At 42.5% G+C, this 19,194-nt stretch overlaps 1 protein-coding gene across 2 annotated transcripts in view; it reads left to right on the plus strand.

Moving 5' to 3' along the window:
* The window catches only part of RAB3B (RAB3B, member RAS oncogene family), a 79,599-nt gene that overhangs the window by 36,631 nt on the left and 23,774 nt on the right, over positions 1-19,194 (plus strand). For both annotated transcript variants that reach the window (XM_043461349.1, XM_043461350.1), the window contains exons 3-4: positions 12,271-12,389; positions 15,216-15,340. In XM_043461349.1, the coding sequence (XP_043317284.1) occupies positions 12,271-12,389; positions 15,216-15,340 (244 nt within the window). The remainder of the gene's footprint in view (positions 1-12,270; positions 12,390-15,215; positions 15,341-19,194) is intronic.

Consider the following 19,194-nt stretch of genomic DNA (forward strand, 5'->3'; position numbering starts at 1 on the left):
GCAGGAGGAGGTGCAGGGGAAGCACTGGTGAAGTAAGGTTTCATAGAAACTGAGGTAAGGAGGGGTTTTGAGAAGAGGAGCAAAGTATGGGGCATGTGATCTTTGTTATCTGAGGCAACAGAGAGATAATATTACCCAGCTTTCTCTCATTTATTCATTCCTTTGTTCATTCAGTATTTTTGGAATACCTGCCAGGTGCCATGCCTTGCTCTAGGCTGTTGCTGAGGCGATAGAAATGAAAGGCATGGCCCTGAATCCACAGCCTAGATGAGGAGATGTAGACGGGAGTTGAAACAAATCCCTGATATAGATTCTATGATCCATTCATTCAAGAATATTGAAGGGACTTCCCTGATGGTCCAGTGGTTAAGAATCCGCCTGCCAGTGCAGAAGACACCATTCAGTTGCTGGTCCAGGAAGATCCCACATGCAGTGGAGCAACTAAGGCCATGCGCCACAACTACTGAGGCCCCCTCGCACTAGAGCCCCTGCTCCACAACAAGAGGAATCTCCACAGTGAGAAGCCTGTGTCCGGCAACTCGAGAGTAGTCCCCACTCACTGCAACTCGAGAAAGCCAGCACAAAGCAATGAAAACCCAGCACAACCAAAAACAAATAAATAAATATTGAAAACCTAAGATATGCCAGGTTCACTGAGGAGCAATGAAAGGAACCACTGTATCTTTAGTTTATCTGTGTGAAGTAAAATGTAGTGCCTGTATCTTAGTGGAAATCATTCGTATCTGTGAGAGGCTTTGAGGGTTTTGTGTGAGATCAATGCCAAAAATAAGAATGCAGGGTGTTCACCTCTCTGGGGCTGGACTTCTCACCTGTAAAATGAGGGAGGTGACCCTATAGGTATCATATGTATCGTCCTATAACCTCTCAAAGGATTTGCCACATGTGAGGTCGCTTCCCTGCTAGACTGAGAATTCTGGGGGCAGAAATCATGTGGGTCTTATTCACCGGCACAGTGTAGGTTCAGTAAATGTTTGTGGAATTGATTACTCTCACATATGTAATCAATCCTACAAGGGCTTTCTAACTTGAATGTTCTGTGTTCTGCCATCACTAAAATAAGGCTCAGGTATATTCTGTGAAGGTCCAAAAAAATGATGATGAATTTTGATATTGGATTCCCAAGAACTTCCCAGAGTAGGTGCCCTTTGACCTGGACCTCAAAGGTTAGATAGGAATTACGGTGGGCAGGGAAGTGCTTCCGAATACCCAATCCTGGGTTCCAGTGACCTCTTTTCCTGCCCGCTGTCCACAAGGATCACTACCTGTGACTGAACTCCTTGGACTCCAATCTTCTTATCTGTAAATCAATAGTGACAGTAATTCATGGTGTGCTGGAAAGAATACTGGAGGTGGAGTCAGAATATTTGCATTTGAGTCCCAGCCTAGTCAAAAAAATGAGAAGCTGTAACATCTTAGGAAACTCACTCTACCTCTCTGAGTTGCAGTTTCGCTACATGCAAAATAAAGCAATCAAGACTGGATGAGCTCAAAGACTGGCTTCTTCTGACTCGCAAAAGTTTGTATCACAAGGTCATTGTTAGAATCCAATGAGATGATGCAACAAAAATGCTTATAAACTGTAGGGTGCTCCAAGTGTGGTCTATACTACTGAGGACAGATGGGTGTAACACCAAGCCAGCTTTAAGGGGACACACTTTCCTTTCCTCAATCCTTTGCTTCTCCTTGGCTCCACCAAATGTCCCTGAAAAGCTCTCTCCTTCTGCTTTCCTCCCATTCCTATGGGACATGATGCCTCGGCTCCCAGGTGCTGCAGAATACAAAGCGTTTGGAGTTTGGCAGCTGTGGATCAGGGTGTAGGATAAGGGGAGAACCAGCTCAGAAGCTCTTATTACCTGCCTTCCTGATGCTCATCATCCCCCCCCCCCACCCCACCCCCCGCAACCTCACCTGGAGGGAATGAGTTAAAGAGCGGCCGGGAGAAGTTTGACTAGCGAGCTTGTATATAATAGGGCAGGATCCAAGCACGGACAGAGGCCCTGGAGATAACCTCTTCCTAGTTGTGTGACTTCTTAAGTCTGTCACTGCTCTGGGCCTTCCTCTTTTGTCTAATAACTTGGAAAGGAATCAGAAAGAAGAGGGGACCCTTTTCTCACAGGTGATTTTTCTACCAGTCCTGAGTTTCTAAATGAGTTTTCTGTCCTTAGCACAGGATCAGCCTTTGAGTTTCATTCACCAGCATTCTTATTAAGTGCCTACTATGTGCTGGGTTGTCTGAGGAGGTTGTCTGAAGAAGCCTTACAAATAGCTGTGAAACGAGAAGCGAAAAGCAAAAAAAAAAAGGAAAGATATTCCCATTTGAATGCAGAGTTCCAAAGAATAGCCAGGAGAGATAAGAAAGCCTTCCTCGGCGATCAATGCAAAGAAATAGAGGAAAACAATAGAATGGGAAAGACTAGAGATCTCTTCAAGAAAATTAGAGATACCAAGGGAACATTTCATGCAAAAATGGGTTCAATAAAGGACAGAAATGGTATGGATCTAACAGAAGCAGAAGATATTAAGAAGAGGTGGCAAGAATACACAGAAGAACTGTACAAAAAAGATCTTCACGACTGAGATAATCACAATGGTGTGATCACTCACCTAGAGCCAGATATCCTGGAATGTGAAGTCAAGTGGGCCTTAGGAAGCATCACTACAAACAAAGCTAGTGGATGTGATGGAATTCCAGTTGAGCTACTTCAAATCCTGAAAGATGATGCTGTGAAAGTGCTGCACTCAATATGCCAGCGTATTTGGAAAACTCAGCAGTGGCCACAGGACTGGAAAAGGTCCGTTTTCATTCCAATTCCAAGGAAAGGCAATGCCAAAGATTGCTCAAACTATTGCACATTTGCACTCATCTTACATGCTAGTAAAGTAATGCTCAAAATTCTCCAAGCCAGGCTTTGGCAATACGTGAACTGAGAACTTCCAGATGTTCAAGCTGGTTTTAGAAAAGGCAGAGGAACAAGAGATCAGATTGCCAAAATCTGCTGGATCATCGAAATAGCAAGAGAGTTCCAGAAAAACATCTATTTCTGCTTTATTGACTACGCCAAAGCCTTCGACTGTGTGGATCACAACAAACTGGAAAATTCTGAAGGAGATGGGAATACCAGACCACCTGACCTGCCTCTTGAGAAACCTGTATACAGGTCAGGAAGCAACAGTTAGAACTGGACGTGGGACAACAGACTGTTTCCAAATAGGAAAAGGAGTATGTCAAGGCTGTATATTGTCACCCTGCTTATTTAACTTCTATGCAGAGTACATCATGAGAAATGTTGGGCGGGAAGAAGCACAAGCTGGAATCAGGATTGCCAGGAGAAATATCAATAACCTCAGATATGCAGATGACACCACCCTTATGGCAGAGAGTGAAGAGGAACTAAAAAGCCTCTTGATGAAAGTGAAAGAGGAGAGTGAAAAAGTTGGCTTAAAGCTCAACATTCAGAAAACTAAGATCATGGCATCTGGTCCCATCACCTCATGGGAAATAGATGGGGAAACAGTGGAAACAGTGTCAGACTTTATTTTTTGGGGCTCCAAAATCACTGCAGATGGTGATTATAGCCATGAAATTAGAAGACGTTTACTCCTTGGAAGGAAAGTTATGCCCAATCTAGATAGCATATTAAAAAGCAGAGATATTACTTTGCCAACAAAGGTCTGTCTAGTCAAGGCTATGGTTTTTCCAGTTGTCATGTATGGATGTGAGAGTTGGACTGTGAAGAAGGCTGAGCGCCGAAGAATGGATGCTTTTGAACTATGGTGTTGGAGAAGACTCTTGAGAGTCCCTTGGACTGCAAGGAGATCCAGCCAGTCCATCCTGAAGGAGATAGGTCCTGGGTGTTCATTGGAGGGACTGATGCTGAAGCTGAAACTCCAATATTTTGGCCACCTCATGTGAAGAGTTGACTCATTGGAAAAGACCCTGATGCTGTGAGGGATTGGGGGCAGGAGGACAAGGGGGCAACAGAGGATGAGATGGTTGGATGGCATCACCAACTCGATGGGCATGAGTTTGAATGAACTCTGGGAGTTTGTGATGGACAGGGCGGCCTGGCGTGCTGCGATTCATAGGGTTGCAAAGAGTCGGACACGACTGAGGACTGAACTAACTAACTAACTATGTGGTGGGTGCTATAATTGAGGACCTGCAATTTAATTTAACTAAATAAATATTGGGTCTCAGAGATGAATAACCCAGTAACTCTAATAAATGTGATACATGCAATGATCTAATGCCAAACTAAACAGGGCAGAGAAAGAAGTTCCTTTGTCAGGGGAGAGGAGGTCAAGGACAGTTCAGAGGATATGACCTTGAATAAAGTTGTGAATCATAAAGGAGAAAGGGGATTTTAGGCAAAGATCAGTGTATCAGATTAAGGTCCAGGGATGTGAAGGAGCAGTGTTTGGAAAACCACAAGTAGTTAGGCAAAGCTGAAACTCACTGGTTCAGTGGAGGAATGGGAGGGAAGGAACTGAATCAATCCTGAAGGGTCTGCTTTCTACTGAGATGCTTGTAGCCTATGAGGTGGCCTGTGGGAAGTAAAGGGAGGGATTTAGACCAAAAGAGATGAGATTTTAGAAGACGAGATTTAGAAAGACCCATCTGACATTCATTGTGCTCTATCCCAAAGTTCACCCTTTCAGTCCTTTTCAAATATTTATTGGAAATCTCCCCGCCCCCTGTGCCAGTGTTTTGCCAGGCACTGGACACCAAAGAATAAGCAAAACCAGACACCTTGTTCTTATGGCCCTTGCAGTTTGGCAGGGGAGACAGACTTTAATCAAATAATTGCACAAATAAATGCAAAATTGCAGTGAGGATGAGTGCTACAAAGGAGAAGTACATGGTGCCAGGAGAGGATGTAATTGTAGCATTTAACATTGCCAGGATGGTCAGGGCGGCTTCTCTGCTGAGCTGAGGTGAGCGCCAGAGGAGGAGTGTTGCCTCAGGGAAAGGTGCTAGAAGGCTCTGTGGGAATGGCCCCTCCTGCTTTAAAGTCCCCATTCAATACATGTTTCTCTTGACAGTAAACAGACAGTATAGAGTTTAAGCAGGCGTGTATAATATTCAACCTTATATCTTCAGGACCTAACCAACACTTACCACAGAATCAGTGCCCAGTGAAGATTCAGAAAAAAAAAGAAAGGAAAAAAATGAAAATCCTTTAGGCACTTTAGATATTTGGAGATGGCAGTACCCTTCCTCAGAGCTTCTTTCTTGCTTCAGCTGCTCTCCCCATGACACTGTTTCAAATTCCCGTCACTGTTCTTTCTGGTCATTCCGTTTGATTGTGGCTCCTGTGACAGATGATTTGAAACATCAGAGATGGAGTCCAGTGCCAAGAACATTTGTCTCTTGGAGCTGGAAGACCTGGTTTTATTTAAGCCTCTTTTCATCATTCACCTCTACAAGTCTCAGGTTTTTTTTTTTTTTAATATGGAATGGAGATATTGGTTATTCTCTCATAGGATTTCTCTGGGAACTAACTGAGATAATAAGAAAAAAGTACTTTGTAAACTCTAAGAGCTAAACAAACATAGGACTTAAATATTTGGAGGGCTGCCACATGAGTGAAAAATTAAATTTATTCTTTGGGTCTCCAGAGAACAGAATTAAATCAATGGGTAGAAATTACCACATGCAGCTTTCAGCTCAACAGAAGGAAGAAATGTTGTAATACTCAGAACTGTCCATCAGTGGAGTGGCTGCCTTTTGAGGTGGTAGGCATCTAACACTGGGAACACTTAAATGCAAGTATACTATAGAAGGAATTTGTTTTTTAAGTAAGTGGGTGGATTGAGTAACTTCTAAGATTTACTTTTAATTTTAGAATTCAACAGTCTGACAGTTAAGACACGTGGAGGAGCTGGGAGAGGGCATATGTGGCCAAGAGAGTACATGAACAGACATATGGAGCAGAAATGAGTACTGCATGTGTGGGTGACAATGTGGAAATTCCAGAAATGATGGATGTGTGTTGGATCGATGATTCAGTGGGAGATAAAGAAGATAACTAATATTGGCTGAACACCTGTGTGCCAGACACATGACTCTATTTAAGCTTTGTGGGTGATTTCCAGCCCTTTCCTATGGTGGAGGAGAGATGTTGGCCTTAGGAAACCTTAGACATGGTTGGAGGTTCTCCTGTCTGGAAGTGGGCTGGGTCTTATCCTGAGGAGCAGAGAGGAATTCAGAATATACAGTCTGGTTGGGCTATAGGCTGTGTAGACAATACGCAAGCTTTTGTCAAAACACAGAATTTGAATCCTGACTCTACTTCCTTATAGTTTGTGACTCTAGCAAGCTACTTAAACTCTGTGACCCTCAGTTAATTCATATATAAAATGGGGACTCAAACTTGTCCTGCTTCAGGCTGATGTAATAGTTAGGAGGAATAACCTACAGCAAAGGATATTCTGGGAAGAGCACAGGCTTTGGAATCAGACCTAGGTTTGAATCTCAGTCTGCCATGAACTGGTTACAAGATCTTAGGCAAGTTATTTAAATTTTCTTTATCTGTAAGTACAGATAACAGTATTTCAAGGCTGTTTTGAAAACTAAGTAAAATAGGAAAAGTGCTTAGCATAGCGCCTGGCACTTAGCAGGTTTTTTTTTGGTTAGTACAAATAATAAGATGCCATATATGAAGCACTTATTGAAGTGCCTGGCACATAGTAGGTGTTCAGTTAATGTTATCACCCTTCTCTCTGGCCCCTGTGTCTGTCAGTCACACTGACAGGGCTGCTGGAGGCCAGGGCAGTGGCTTGCGTGTCCCCGTGTCCAGTCTCTGGCATAGTGCTCTGCCCATGTGAAGAGCTCAATGAATGTCTGCTTCGTAGAAGTGAATCAATTGCTCTTGATGACACGGTCTCCTTCTTCAAGTAGATGGTGAGTCATGCCTCTTTTTTTTCCTCCTTCCTGTCTCCTCTTTGGTTCTATTTCTGACTCATCAGTGGGAGGGGAATCAATGTTCATCAAAGTGATTTTTAAAAATAAAAGAGAGAGGGAGTTTCAGTAGCTATTCTCTGGGCCACTTTCCATTGAGCACAGGATCGTGAGAGCTGGATTGTTGTTTCCAACCTTGCTTTTCTTTAGGTGAAAAACAACAATGTCGACAGTAATAAGCACAGCTACTATAAGCTTTATTACACACCTACTATGCGCCTGGCACTCTCCCAAGCTCTATGAATACATTATCTCTAATCCTCACACAACCACTTCAGGACTGGTATTATTATTTTGTAGACAAATACTATTTGATTTCACTTATAGGAGATACCTAGAATAGTCAAATTCATAGAGTCAGAAGGTACATTGGTAGATGCCAGGGGGTCAGGGATGGGGGTTTGGGGAGGGGGAATGGGGATAGAGTTTCAGATTAGGAAGATGAAAAATTTAGGGGATGGATGATGGTGAGAGTTGGCCAACAATGTGAATGTACTTAGTGGCACTGAACTGTAGACTTAAATATGGTTAAAATAGTATGTTTTATATTATGTGACTTTTACCACAATTAAAAAAAACAACATTAAAGAAAAGGACTGGTATTATTGTCACCACTTTATTAATGAGGAAATTAAGCCTTAGAAAAGTTAAATAATAATACAAGGGGCAAATACTCCTATACTTGAGTACCTAGTATGAGCTAGACATTTAAAAAAATCTTACTTAATTACAAACACCCTACAAAGTAAGTATTATCATTCAAATTGTGAAGAAACTGAGCCTCAGAGAGATGAAAAAACCAAGCCATCCAAAATCACACAGTTAATGATAGGAAAATCTGCGAGTCAGACCAAAGCGTGCTCAACTCTTAATTCATCCACTCCCTTTCTGTCTGTCCATTTTCTGCCCTTTGAGGGAAGCTTCATATTGAGGGGCTTCCCAAGTGGCTCAGTGGTAAAGAACCAACCTGCCAATGCAGGAGATGTGGGTTTGATCCCTGGGTTGGGAAGATCCCCTGGAAAAGGAAATGACAAGCCACTCCAGTATTCTTGCCTGGAAAATCCCACGGACAGAGGAGCCTGGCAGGCTACAGACCATGGGGTTGCAAAAGAGTTAGACACAACTAAGCAACTAAACAATGACAACAACGACAAATCACATTTAGACCCTGAGTGGATGCTGCCCTGAGCAGGTCTGAATGAGATCAGGGTGGCCCGTGGCATGAGACTTGTTCAGTCCTGCTGGGCAGACCCTCGGAAGCTGGCCCTGCTCCTAGGGCTGACTGTGGAAGTACAAAAACAACGCCTAAGTGGCACTTACGCTGTATAAGGAACTGTTCCAAGCTTTTCGGATATAATAACTTTCTTAATCTTTGAGGTAACTTTGTGAAATAGGTATTGTTATCATTCCCACTTTATAGATGAAGAAACTAAGGCCCCAAAAGGAAAATTGCCCCAGGAGAGAATTATCCAAAAGTGTGAATACTAGGACACAGGAATCATTGAGAATCATTTTAGAGGCTGCCTACCATTGTCACAAAGTTAGTAAGTGCTAGAATAGGGGTTTACACCCAGAAGTCTAACTCGAAAGACCACGCTCTTAACCTCAAAACCATATGGGCTTTTTGTTTAGCAAGTGGTGATTGAATCCCTAATGTGTGCACAGCCCTGTCCAAGGCACTGAGAGTGTAGAGGTAAAACTAATTCCTTGTCCAAGCTTATTTATTATTCAATACCAGGATTTACAATTAATTGGGCATCAGCTGAGTAGCAGGATTCTTTGTCAAAGAGATGGGGCACAGGTCCAGACTCCAGGTAGAGATGGCAGACTGGAAACTGTCACAGAGAAGTGGTATAATGCAGGTGGAGTGAGGAGAGATGAGAACTGCTGGCAGTGCAGTTGCTCAAAAATCCTGCTCGGGCCTTCAGGTCCCTAGCCTGGACAGGTGGCTTAATTCTAAACCCTACAGAACAAGATTTGGGGCCTGAGAAAGATTTGGGACTGGTGGAAAGAATCTCATCTGTCTTGTCGGCTCTGAGGAGTTCAGGAAGTAGAGGTAAGAGCTGCTGCAGTGGTTCATAGGTACACACGCTCAGAGCTGTTGTGTAGATATAACAGACAGTGAGTATCTCTCTAACGCTCAGCGCTGTTGTGTAGATATAACAGACAGTGAGTATCTCTCTAACGCTCAGAGCTGTTGTGTAGATATAACAGACAGTGAGTATCTCTCTAACGCTCAGAGCTTTTGTGTAGATATAACAGACAGTGAGTATCTCTCTAATATTAGTGCCTAAGATTCCTGTGTTAGATGTTTACTCACTCACCCTCACTCACGCACTCACTCATCTATCTCTTCATTCATCTTTTAATTCATTCATCTACTCACCCATTCTACACTACATATTCATTACACCCATCTACTCATTCATTCTACACTACTCATCCATGAGCTGGATACAATTCTATTTGCCAGAACTCTTAGGGAGACGTACTGTATGTGGTCAGAAGGAATAGTCTGATAAGCTGCTTGAAGTAAAGAGTAAGACACCCCCAAACCATGCTTAACAAACAAGGAGATGGTGACGCAAATGCTCTTCAGGGATGGTGGATGTGTTAAATGCAGACTTTGTTTTGCTGAGTAATGTGCAAGTCTGGGTCAGAGCTGAATTGCATAGGACGTGAAGAAACTGGGCCCTGCCAGAAAAATAACTGACCTGTTGGCCATGTCTGTAAGTCACCCCTTAAATACTTGTTGAATCTATTTCTACTCCATCCCTACGGCTACCACTCTAGTTCAAATCCTTCTTGGGTCTCACCTGAGCCATTGCAAAGATCTCACCAACCAGCCTGCCTGCTTCCCATCTCTACTTCCTCCAATTCATTCTCCATATCACAGTCAGAGTGGTCTTTCTAAAGTTCAGATCAAATCATGTTAATATCCTACCTCAAAATCTTTGATCCTAAAAGATCAAATTCAAATTCCGTAGCATGGCATTCAAAGCTCTTCCTAGTTTCATTGCCTACTCATTTCCCACACTTCCTTAAGTTCTTCTGGAGTAGCCACGGGAAAAAACTCTTCCTTATGCCAAAATACCTTTCCTTCACTTCTCTGCTTGGAAAATTCTTATTTAGGAAAATCCCTGTTGTCTTCCTTCTGTTACCAAGTAACCACATCTTTAGGTAATGCTGCTGGACTTGGTAGAGATTCCATCCATGGGAGTGGTTATGCCATCTACCACATTTCCCATTCTCCTCCTGGACATTTTATAGGATTGTGCTTTCTTGGGTGTGGGCGTGTGACTTGCTTTGGTCAGTGAATGAGAAAAATAGAAGAGCCAAAACATGACTTACACACTTTCTTTCCTTCTCATAGCTGCTCCGTCAGTCTTTATCCTGGAATGAGGCAGACAAAGAGCAGAGCACCCAGCCAACTCTTAATGGATATATAAAAATAGTGAAAGATAAAACTTTGTTATTGAAGCTGCTGAGATTTTGAGATTGCTTATAATTATTGAGTAGCCCAGTCTATCCTAACTGGTGCACTATCTCTGCTTTGACATCTTTCATAACTACCCTAAATCACCATATTTCTACTTTATCTGAATTGTGTGACACATTTTCTTTATACCACTTATTTGACACTGATGACATTGCTAATTATGAGTTTGGTGGTATGTCTTAGCCACCTCTATACTTTTTCTGAGCCTTCCTGAGGGCAAGGATAATGCTTGTTCTCTTTCTGTATCACACAAATTATGATTCATAGCCAAGGTGAGATACTGAAATAGGTGTAGGAGTCAGACAGACAGACTTGTTTTGAATCCCAATTCTTACTTTTGATGGACAGTCTCTGTGAACCTCAGTTTTCTCAACTGTAAAGTGGGAGTAATAATATGTACCTTACAGGGTTTTTCTAAAGTTTGTGGATAATAGGTGTAACATATGTACTAATAATGACGTGTCATAATTCTTTTGTTCCCATTTTTTGTTTTTAATATCATTATGGGTAGTGTTCAGTAAATGCCTGTGGATAAACCTTTCATTGACTGAGGTATAATGGTATATGCATCAGACTTGGAATCAAAAGTCCTAGATTTAAGACATAGCTTTTTTTTTTTAACCAGTTTGTGTCCTTGGGAAAGTCACTCACCCTCTCTGCAGTTTTGCATTCTCAACTATAAAATGTAAATACTGATCCTTACCTCACAGAGTTTTTTTAATAAAATTTAAATGAGGTAATATATGAAGAAATGTTTTATATGTGCTCCAGTATCACACATCTAAAAGTATAATGATGCAGAGACAACTGATTGGTCCCTGACATGAGGACTGTGTGGACATTGTGAAGCACCCCAGAGTATTCCATTAACGCTTTATTGTCTGATTTGACTTAGCTTGTTTGTGTTTGTCTTTCCAACTAGACTGTGAGCTGCTTGAGATAAAGAATTGTCTTAGTCATATATATATATATATATATTTAGTGAAAATGTTTGTTTCTCCTTGTATAAATAATACATGTTTAGCATTAGAGACAGTAAAAATACCTGAAGAAAATGAAAATCCTGATAATTCTTACCTTTCTTACAGAGATAGACACTATTAACCTTCTGATGTGTTTCTTTTCAGTTTTCTTCTCTGCAAATATCGTTATGAAACTGACATTACATTGCACATACAAGCATTGTTCCATCTTATATAAATAAACACATAACCATTCTAAAGTTGGATATATGTTAATGATACTTTTACACTGTTTAAATAGAGTTGTAAAAAAAAAAAAAATAGAGTTGTAACCAAAATTTTTGTGCATAAATATTAATGTTAGTCTGATTTTCTATTTTTGTAAAAAAGTTTTTAGAAGGAAAAATTTCCAGATCAAAGGGTACAAATATTTTTAATACTCTTGGGACTTCTGAATTGATTTCCAGAAAGACTGAACCAAGTTCCACTTCGACAAACAAGGTGTAAGGTTGTACATCTCACTACATCCTTGTCTGTAACAGAATTATAATTAAAAACAAAGAAAAGTCTTTTAATATAATAATTATCTATTTACAGTTCTTTTGTGAAATGTTCTTTCCTCCTGCTCATTTTTCTACTGGGATTTTAATTATTTTCTTATTAATTTCTATGATGTTTCAAAAACCATTTTATTATAGTCACCAAGTACAAGGTAAATAATAGATGCTCCTTAAATATACTTTGGATTATTAGTTAATTGTCCTGGGGACTTTTTAGAAACAAAAACAGGTTTTCTATGAGGCTGACTCCTTCCTTTCCCCACCTAGGACACAGCTGGGCAGGAGCGGTACAGGACCATCACCACAGCCTATTACCGTGGAGCCATGGGCTTCATTCTGATGTATGACATCACCAATGAGGAATCTTTCAATGCTGTCCAAGACTGGTATGAGATTCATTCATTCATCCATCCATCAAATTGTTCATGAAACCCTAGCTTGTGCTAAGCCCTACGCTATGTGTTAGGGAAAACCAGATGAATAAGACATGGCTCCTGTCTTCACAAAGTTCACAGATGAGCAGAGAGGATAGATCAGTGAGCAAGCAATGACAATATCCTGTGACAGGTGCAGTGATGAGAGTGGTACCCGGGCTGTAGAAACCTAGCTTGGGGAGTTAGGGAATGTGTCCTGGAATTGCTGACATACTACGGTTTGAAGATGGACAAGAATTAGCCAGAGGGACAAATGGATAAGAATGTTGCAGAAAAGGAGTACAGACGTGCAAAGGCAAGAAGGTAGGTGAGAGGGTAGGAAGAGTAGAGGTCATGAAGGATTTTATGTGCTGGGGTAAGGACTTTGGATTTTATTTGTGGGTAAGGACATTTGAACTGGGAAACAACAGGTTCAGATTAGTATTTTAGAAAAATTCATTCTGGATAGATTACTAAGTGAATCCACATGTTGTTTCCCTATAAAGTTTATCCCTTGGCTGGGGGCTGGGGGTCAAGTTCATAACAGTTCAATATACAATAGAATCTGACACAATTCCCTGGAGGTATAGCCTCTGAGCAACTTATATCAGAGGCCCCCAGCACCCCCAGGCCACATCCCCATCTCTTGCATTACTGCCTGAACTAAACTCCCCTACCCCAATCCTGGAAAAACTGCCTTCCATCAAACCAGTCTCTGGTGCCAAAATGGTTGGGGACTGCTGACTTACTTCTTTCTCCCCGGAAAGTTACTCACAAGGAGAAGGGAGCGTGAAGAGAAGGAGAGGCGAAGAGGGAAGGCCAGGACCGGGTGTCCCTATTCAGTGGAGAGAATAAGAATGTGGAAGATGGAGAATCTGTGCCTGGTCCTTATCCACAGTCGGAGAGGCAGAGCAGGCCGGGCACAGTGCAGCAGTGCTGGCCAGTGCCAAGTTTGTCTTCTGTTCTTTTCTGCCCAACAGCTACCCTTTGAAGACTTTGCTTCTGCCAAGGAACAGTTGCCATGACTATGTGAGGCACCATTGGTTCCTTGGAGCCTTGAGCTGGGAGTGACCTTTCAGGCTGCCTACCCCCACTTCCCAGTTCTGAACAGCAGTCTAGGGTGCCACCCACATGCCTGTCACTCATGTGTTCTCCTTCTCAGCCTCTTGGTCATTCCCTTTTTCCTCCTTTCTCCCTCTTTCCTTTTAACAACTCCTTTTCTCCACCTTCCTTTTTTCTCCTTTCCTCCCTCTTTTTTCTCTTGCTCTCTCATTATACCTTTTTTTGCTCCTGTTTTTTTCCCCTTATTCTCTCCCTTCCCTCCAGTCTTGACTTTTCCCTCCTCCTCCCTTCTCCCCTCTATCTCCTCTCATCTTCACCTCCCACCATGAAGAGATTAGCTCTTTCTTTAAGTATCTCCACACTGCCCATTCCCTGCCAGCCTTGACCTCCTTCCCTTTCTCCATCAGTCCCTGTTCATCCTGCCTCAGGAATACAGTGACTTTAACACCTGGTGATGATTCCTCCAAGAATAACCTAAGTTGCTAATCTAGGAGCTGAGAGTGGATGGAGGTGGGAGGAGGGAGGATGACAGAAGAGTGACACAGGGAGTTGGCTCCAGGTCCCTGCCTCGAGGCTGAAGACTGTTTTTTCCAAGCTCTGACCTTCAGTTTTGCCTCTGGGAAACTTGATCCCAACCTAGCACCCATCTGCCATCTAAACCTCAGTGCCCAGCACAGAACCTGGCTCTATGTAGTTTCACCACAAATGGTGGTTGAGTGAATTCCATCCATTGAGGAAGTGGCTTTTCACCCTTAAAGAGAAGATGGGTAGTGAAATCAGCTTTAGGAGCAGGGTTGGTAGTTGGTTTGTTCAGTCTGCAGTTAAGGTTGAGTTAGATTGAATGTCAGTATTGGGATAGGATCAGAGTTTATTTAGATCAGCTTCAGGATTAACTATTTGCTGGCTCCTTCCTTCGTCAGACATTCACTGACTTCTCTATGCTCTATGCTGGGGGAGGGGCGGGGGGGCTGGCACCACAAAGATGGGGCTTTCCTGATCGCTCAGTGGAAGAGAATCCGCCTGCCATTGCAGGAGACATGGGTTTGATCTCTGGTCTGGGAAGATCCCACATGCTGTGGAGCAACTAAGCTTGTGCCCCATAGCTACTGAACCTGTGCTCTAGAGCCCAGGAGCCACAACTACTGAGCCCATGTGCTGCAACTCCTGAAGCCTGCGCTCTCTATAGCCTGTGCTCTGCAACAAGAGAAGCAACGACAGTGAGAAGCCTGTGCAGGGGATTGAAGAGTAGCCCCCACTTGCTGCAACTAGAGACAAGCCGGCATAGCAACAAAGACCCAGTACAGCCAAGAATAAAAAATAAATACATAAATAAAATTATATATAAAAAAGAATAAGCCTATCTCTGCCCTCAAGGAGAGACAGATAAATCCAGCCAAATGTAATAACAGAAGCCACAGTAAAGGTGTAGGGAAACAAAAGGGGGGTAACTGTTCCTACCTGTGAGGTGTTGGGGGGACTGAGTTAGACCTGCTTCGCAAAAAATGTATACTCAATATAAAGGTCTGGTTTTATTTCCTCTATTTAAAAGTTTATTTTTCATTTTAGAAATAATACATGCTCACTTTCAAAATCTTGTCGAGAAAAGGTTTTTTTACTGGCCACAATGCATGGCTTGTGGGATTGCAACCTTGTTGAAGGGGCTTCTGTGAGCTCCTCGGGGTCCTTTCTAGCCTAGGAGGGTGTCAATAACACAGTCCTCTCCCTGTCTCTCTTTAGGGCTACTCAGATAAAGACCTACTCCTGGGACAATGCGCAGGTCATCCTGGTGGGGAACAAGTGTGATATGGAGGAAGAGAGGGTTGTTCCCACTGAGAAGGGCCGGCTCCTCGCAGAGCAGCTTGGTATGTACATGACACATGTGGGTGCATGTGTGCACTGGAGTGGGGCAAATGGAGGGAATAAGTGTGTGTTTGTATTTGGGACATTAAGGATGTGCTGTGATCCTGAATTATGTGCATATGTGCTCTATGTGTGTTGTTTCATATTTAGGGCATATATATGTAGGCTTCACGCTAATGAATTCTAGGTAATGCATTATTTATGATATATATATATATTTTGTTACACTGGATATATCAATAAAATTTAAATATATGAAATCTTTTTTTTTAAACCAGTTCCTTCCACAAAGGATTTGAGGTATCTTATAACATCGTCATAGTATATCAACAAAAAAATGAGACATTTGGAGCAAAGGGAAAAAAGGCAAGGGTAGGAGAACATAAGAGAAGGCCAGGGGTGAGATAACTATATTTTGTAAGTTTTGGGGCATGTGCAAGAGCTGGACTGAAATAGTCACTTTGAGCTTCCTAGCAACCCTTGCAAAGAGGGAAACATAATCAGTTACATGGTTCAGAGATGGTCCTTAAGATAAAAACAAACCCATTATTCCAGAGAAGCACTGCTCTCCACTGACAACTGTAGACTGAGTGTGTGTATGCTCAGTTGTATCTGACTCTTTGTGACCCCATGGACTGTAGCCTGCCAGGCTCCTCTGTCCATAGAATTTTCCAGGCAAGAATACTGGAGTGGGTTGCCATTTCCTTCTCCAGGGGATCTTCCCAACCCAGGGACTGAACCCGCGTCTCTTGCGTCTCTTGCATTGGCAGGCAAATTCTTTACCACTGAGCCACTTGGGAAGCCCGGCAACTGTAGAACAAACTCTGTATGCTGAGTGTGATGATGTTCTTGATATCAAACATCCTTTATAGCAACTACAACACTGAATATCGTAGGCTGTGTCTTACAATTTCTGTCAGTGTAAGCTGATGTTTTGTCACCAAAATACAATTCACAGCAAAAGTGATTGTATGAAGTCACGAGACAATGTAGATTAAACATGCTGCTCAGTGATGCTCTTTTTCCAAGGTTAATGCACCTTGATCCTTGTGCTCCATTGAGACCCAGGTGTCTCAGGTGTGTCTTAGGGGCCACCCAGCAGGACACCTCCCTACACCTGCTTAAAAGAGAAGCTTTTCTTTTCTTTTTCCTATTGGGGTTTAATATAAGATCACCTTAGATAAGTCTTCTTTTAGAAGAATGCGTGTACTGTTTAGCTTTTAGCCAGTATTTCTCACAACCTCAGTGCTGTAAGTATTAAGGAGAAGGGAGTTTAAAGTTATATTCTCTGCCAGTTTCTGAAGTTCAGATATTTGGGCTGGTAGGTGGGTAAATTGTGTAATATATAAGTGTGAATTTGTGTTGTATATATTTGTATTATGTATATTACGAGGACATGTATAGCGGAGTGTCCTATACTTCTTTATTCCCTTTCCTATTTTCCAGTGTGGGCTGGAATAGAAATTAGCACAAAGAAGGTGCTTAATAAATAGGGAGGGTGGGCCATTTGGCTCTTGATGGTTCTTACCCCATCACAGGTGTCCTCAGGGCCCATAGAATGTGTCTATACCCATTCCTGTGGTTCACAGGACAGTAAGCACATGGCCAAGCCCACACATGAGTGACCTCTGGCTATCTTATGCCTTCAGCCTTCTGTCCCCAAGACGCCCTGCACTTTCCCTGGACCAACAGTACCACTTCTGTTTGAAAGGCTCTTTTTTACTCCCCATCTCCCACTCTTATCTAGCTGTTGAACCCCCACTCAGCTTTCAAAACACACCTCCCCAGCTCTTTTCTTGGTTCCCCCACTCAGAGTACCCTGTGCATGCAACAGTCACAGTACCCATCTCCCTTGGGTGCACTTGTTTCCTTATCTGTCTCCAGAAAAGCTTCATGAGGACAGGAAATGAGTCTTGTTTATCTTTATACCCATAGTGCCTGGCATATGGTCTGGCAGTGAGTAAACACTGTAAAAATATATTTTGATTAAAATTTTATGGAGTCAAGTATTTGGCTACTTCATTTTACTTCATTCTAATTATGACTTCCTAAGCTCCTACTCCATGCCAAGTACTGTACTGCAAAATAGGCTATGTTCCCTGGTCTGAGACAGAAACTGTGATAAGCCAGGTGATCAGTGCTGTGATAGAAGGATGCACCAGGGGCTGTGGACACAGAGGAGGCACCTATTCAGTTTGGGTCAGAGAATATGAAGCCCATGCTGAGTTTTTTTTTAAATTAACTTTGATTTGAGTACAGTTTGCTTTACAATGTTGTGCCATTTTCTACTGTACAGCAAAGTGAATCTGCCATACATACATACACGTATTATCTCCTCCCTTTTGAATTTCCTTCCCATTCAGGTTGCCACAGTACATTACAAGGGAGTTCCTTGTGCTATACAGTATGTCCTCATTATTTATCCATTTTATGTGTCATATCAAGAGATAACTCATTGAAAAAGACCCTGATGCTGTGAAATATTGAAGACAAAAGGAGAAGAGGGCAGCAGATGGTTAGATGAATTTGAGCAACTCCAGAAGATAGTGAAGGACAGGGAAGCCTGGCATGGTGCAGTCCTTGAGTTCAAAAAGAGTCAGACATGACTTAGCAACTGAACAACAACAATCAATAGTGTGTATGTGTCAATCCTAATCTCCCAATTCCTCCCACCACCTTCCCTTCACCCTGGGTATCCATGCATTTGTTCTCTACTTCTATGTCTCTATTTCTGCTTTGAAAAATCTTTAAAACATTTTTAAAATTTATTTTTGGGTGCACTGGGTCTTTGTTGCTGTGCTTGGGCTTTCTCGAGTTGCGGTTGCTGAGCTTCTCATTGTGATGGCTTCTCTTGCTGCTGAGCATGGGCTCTAGGGTGCTTGGGCTCAGTAGTCGTGGTGCACAGGCTTAGTTGCCCTGAAGCATGTGGAATATTCCTGAAGCACAGATCGAATCCCTGTCCCCTGCATTGGCAAGTGGATTCTTAACCACTGGACCACCAGGGAAGTCCCTGATTTGCAAGGAAAACAGAGCTGGAGGGGTCAGGCTCCCTGACTCCACATTAGGTCTTGGAGATAAGTAGGAGCAGTCAAGTGAGGAAGAAAGGCAAGGACCTTCCAGGCAGGGGGAATAACACTGGCAAAGGCAAGGAACAGTCCTGTGTATTTAGGGAACCATAAATCATTGGAGATACCAAGGGAACATTTCATGCAAAGATGGGCTCGATGAAGGACAGAAATGGTAGGGACCTAACAGAAGCAGAAGATATTAAGAAGAGGTGGCAAGAATACACAGAAGAACTGTACAAAAAAAGATCTTCACGACCGAGATAATCACAATGGTGTGATCACTCACCTAGAGCCAGACATCCTGGAATGTGAAGTCAAGTGGGCCTTAGGAAGCATCACCACAAACAAAGCTTGTGGAGATGATAGAATTCCAGTTGAGCTATTTCAAATCCTGAAAGATGATGCTGTGAAAGTGCTGCACTCAATATGCCAGCGTATTTGGAAAACTCAGCAGTGGCCACAGGACTGGAAAAGGTCCGTTTTCATTCCAATCCCAAAGAAAGGCAATGCCAAAGAATGCTCAAACTACCGCACGATTGCACTCATCTCACACGCTAGTAAAGTAATGCTCAAAATCCTCCAAGCCAGGCTTCAGCAATACATGAACTGTAAACTTCCAGATGTTCAAGCTGGTTTTAGAAAAGGCAGAGGAACAAGAGATCAGATTGCCAAAATCTGCTGGATCATCGAAATAGCAAGAGAGTTCCAGAAAAACATCTATTTCTGCTTTATTGACTATGCCAAAGCCTTTGACTGTGTGGATCACAACAAACTGTGGAAAATTCTGA

This window comes from Cervus canadensis, chromosome 2 (assembly GCF_019320065.1).
Source record: "Cervus canadensis isolate Bull #8, Minnesota chromosome 2, ASM1932006v1, whole genome shotgun sequence".
Classification (NCBI taxonomy): Eukaryota; Metazoa; Chordata; class Mammalia; order Artiodactyla; family Cervidae; genus Cervus; species Cervus canadensis.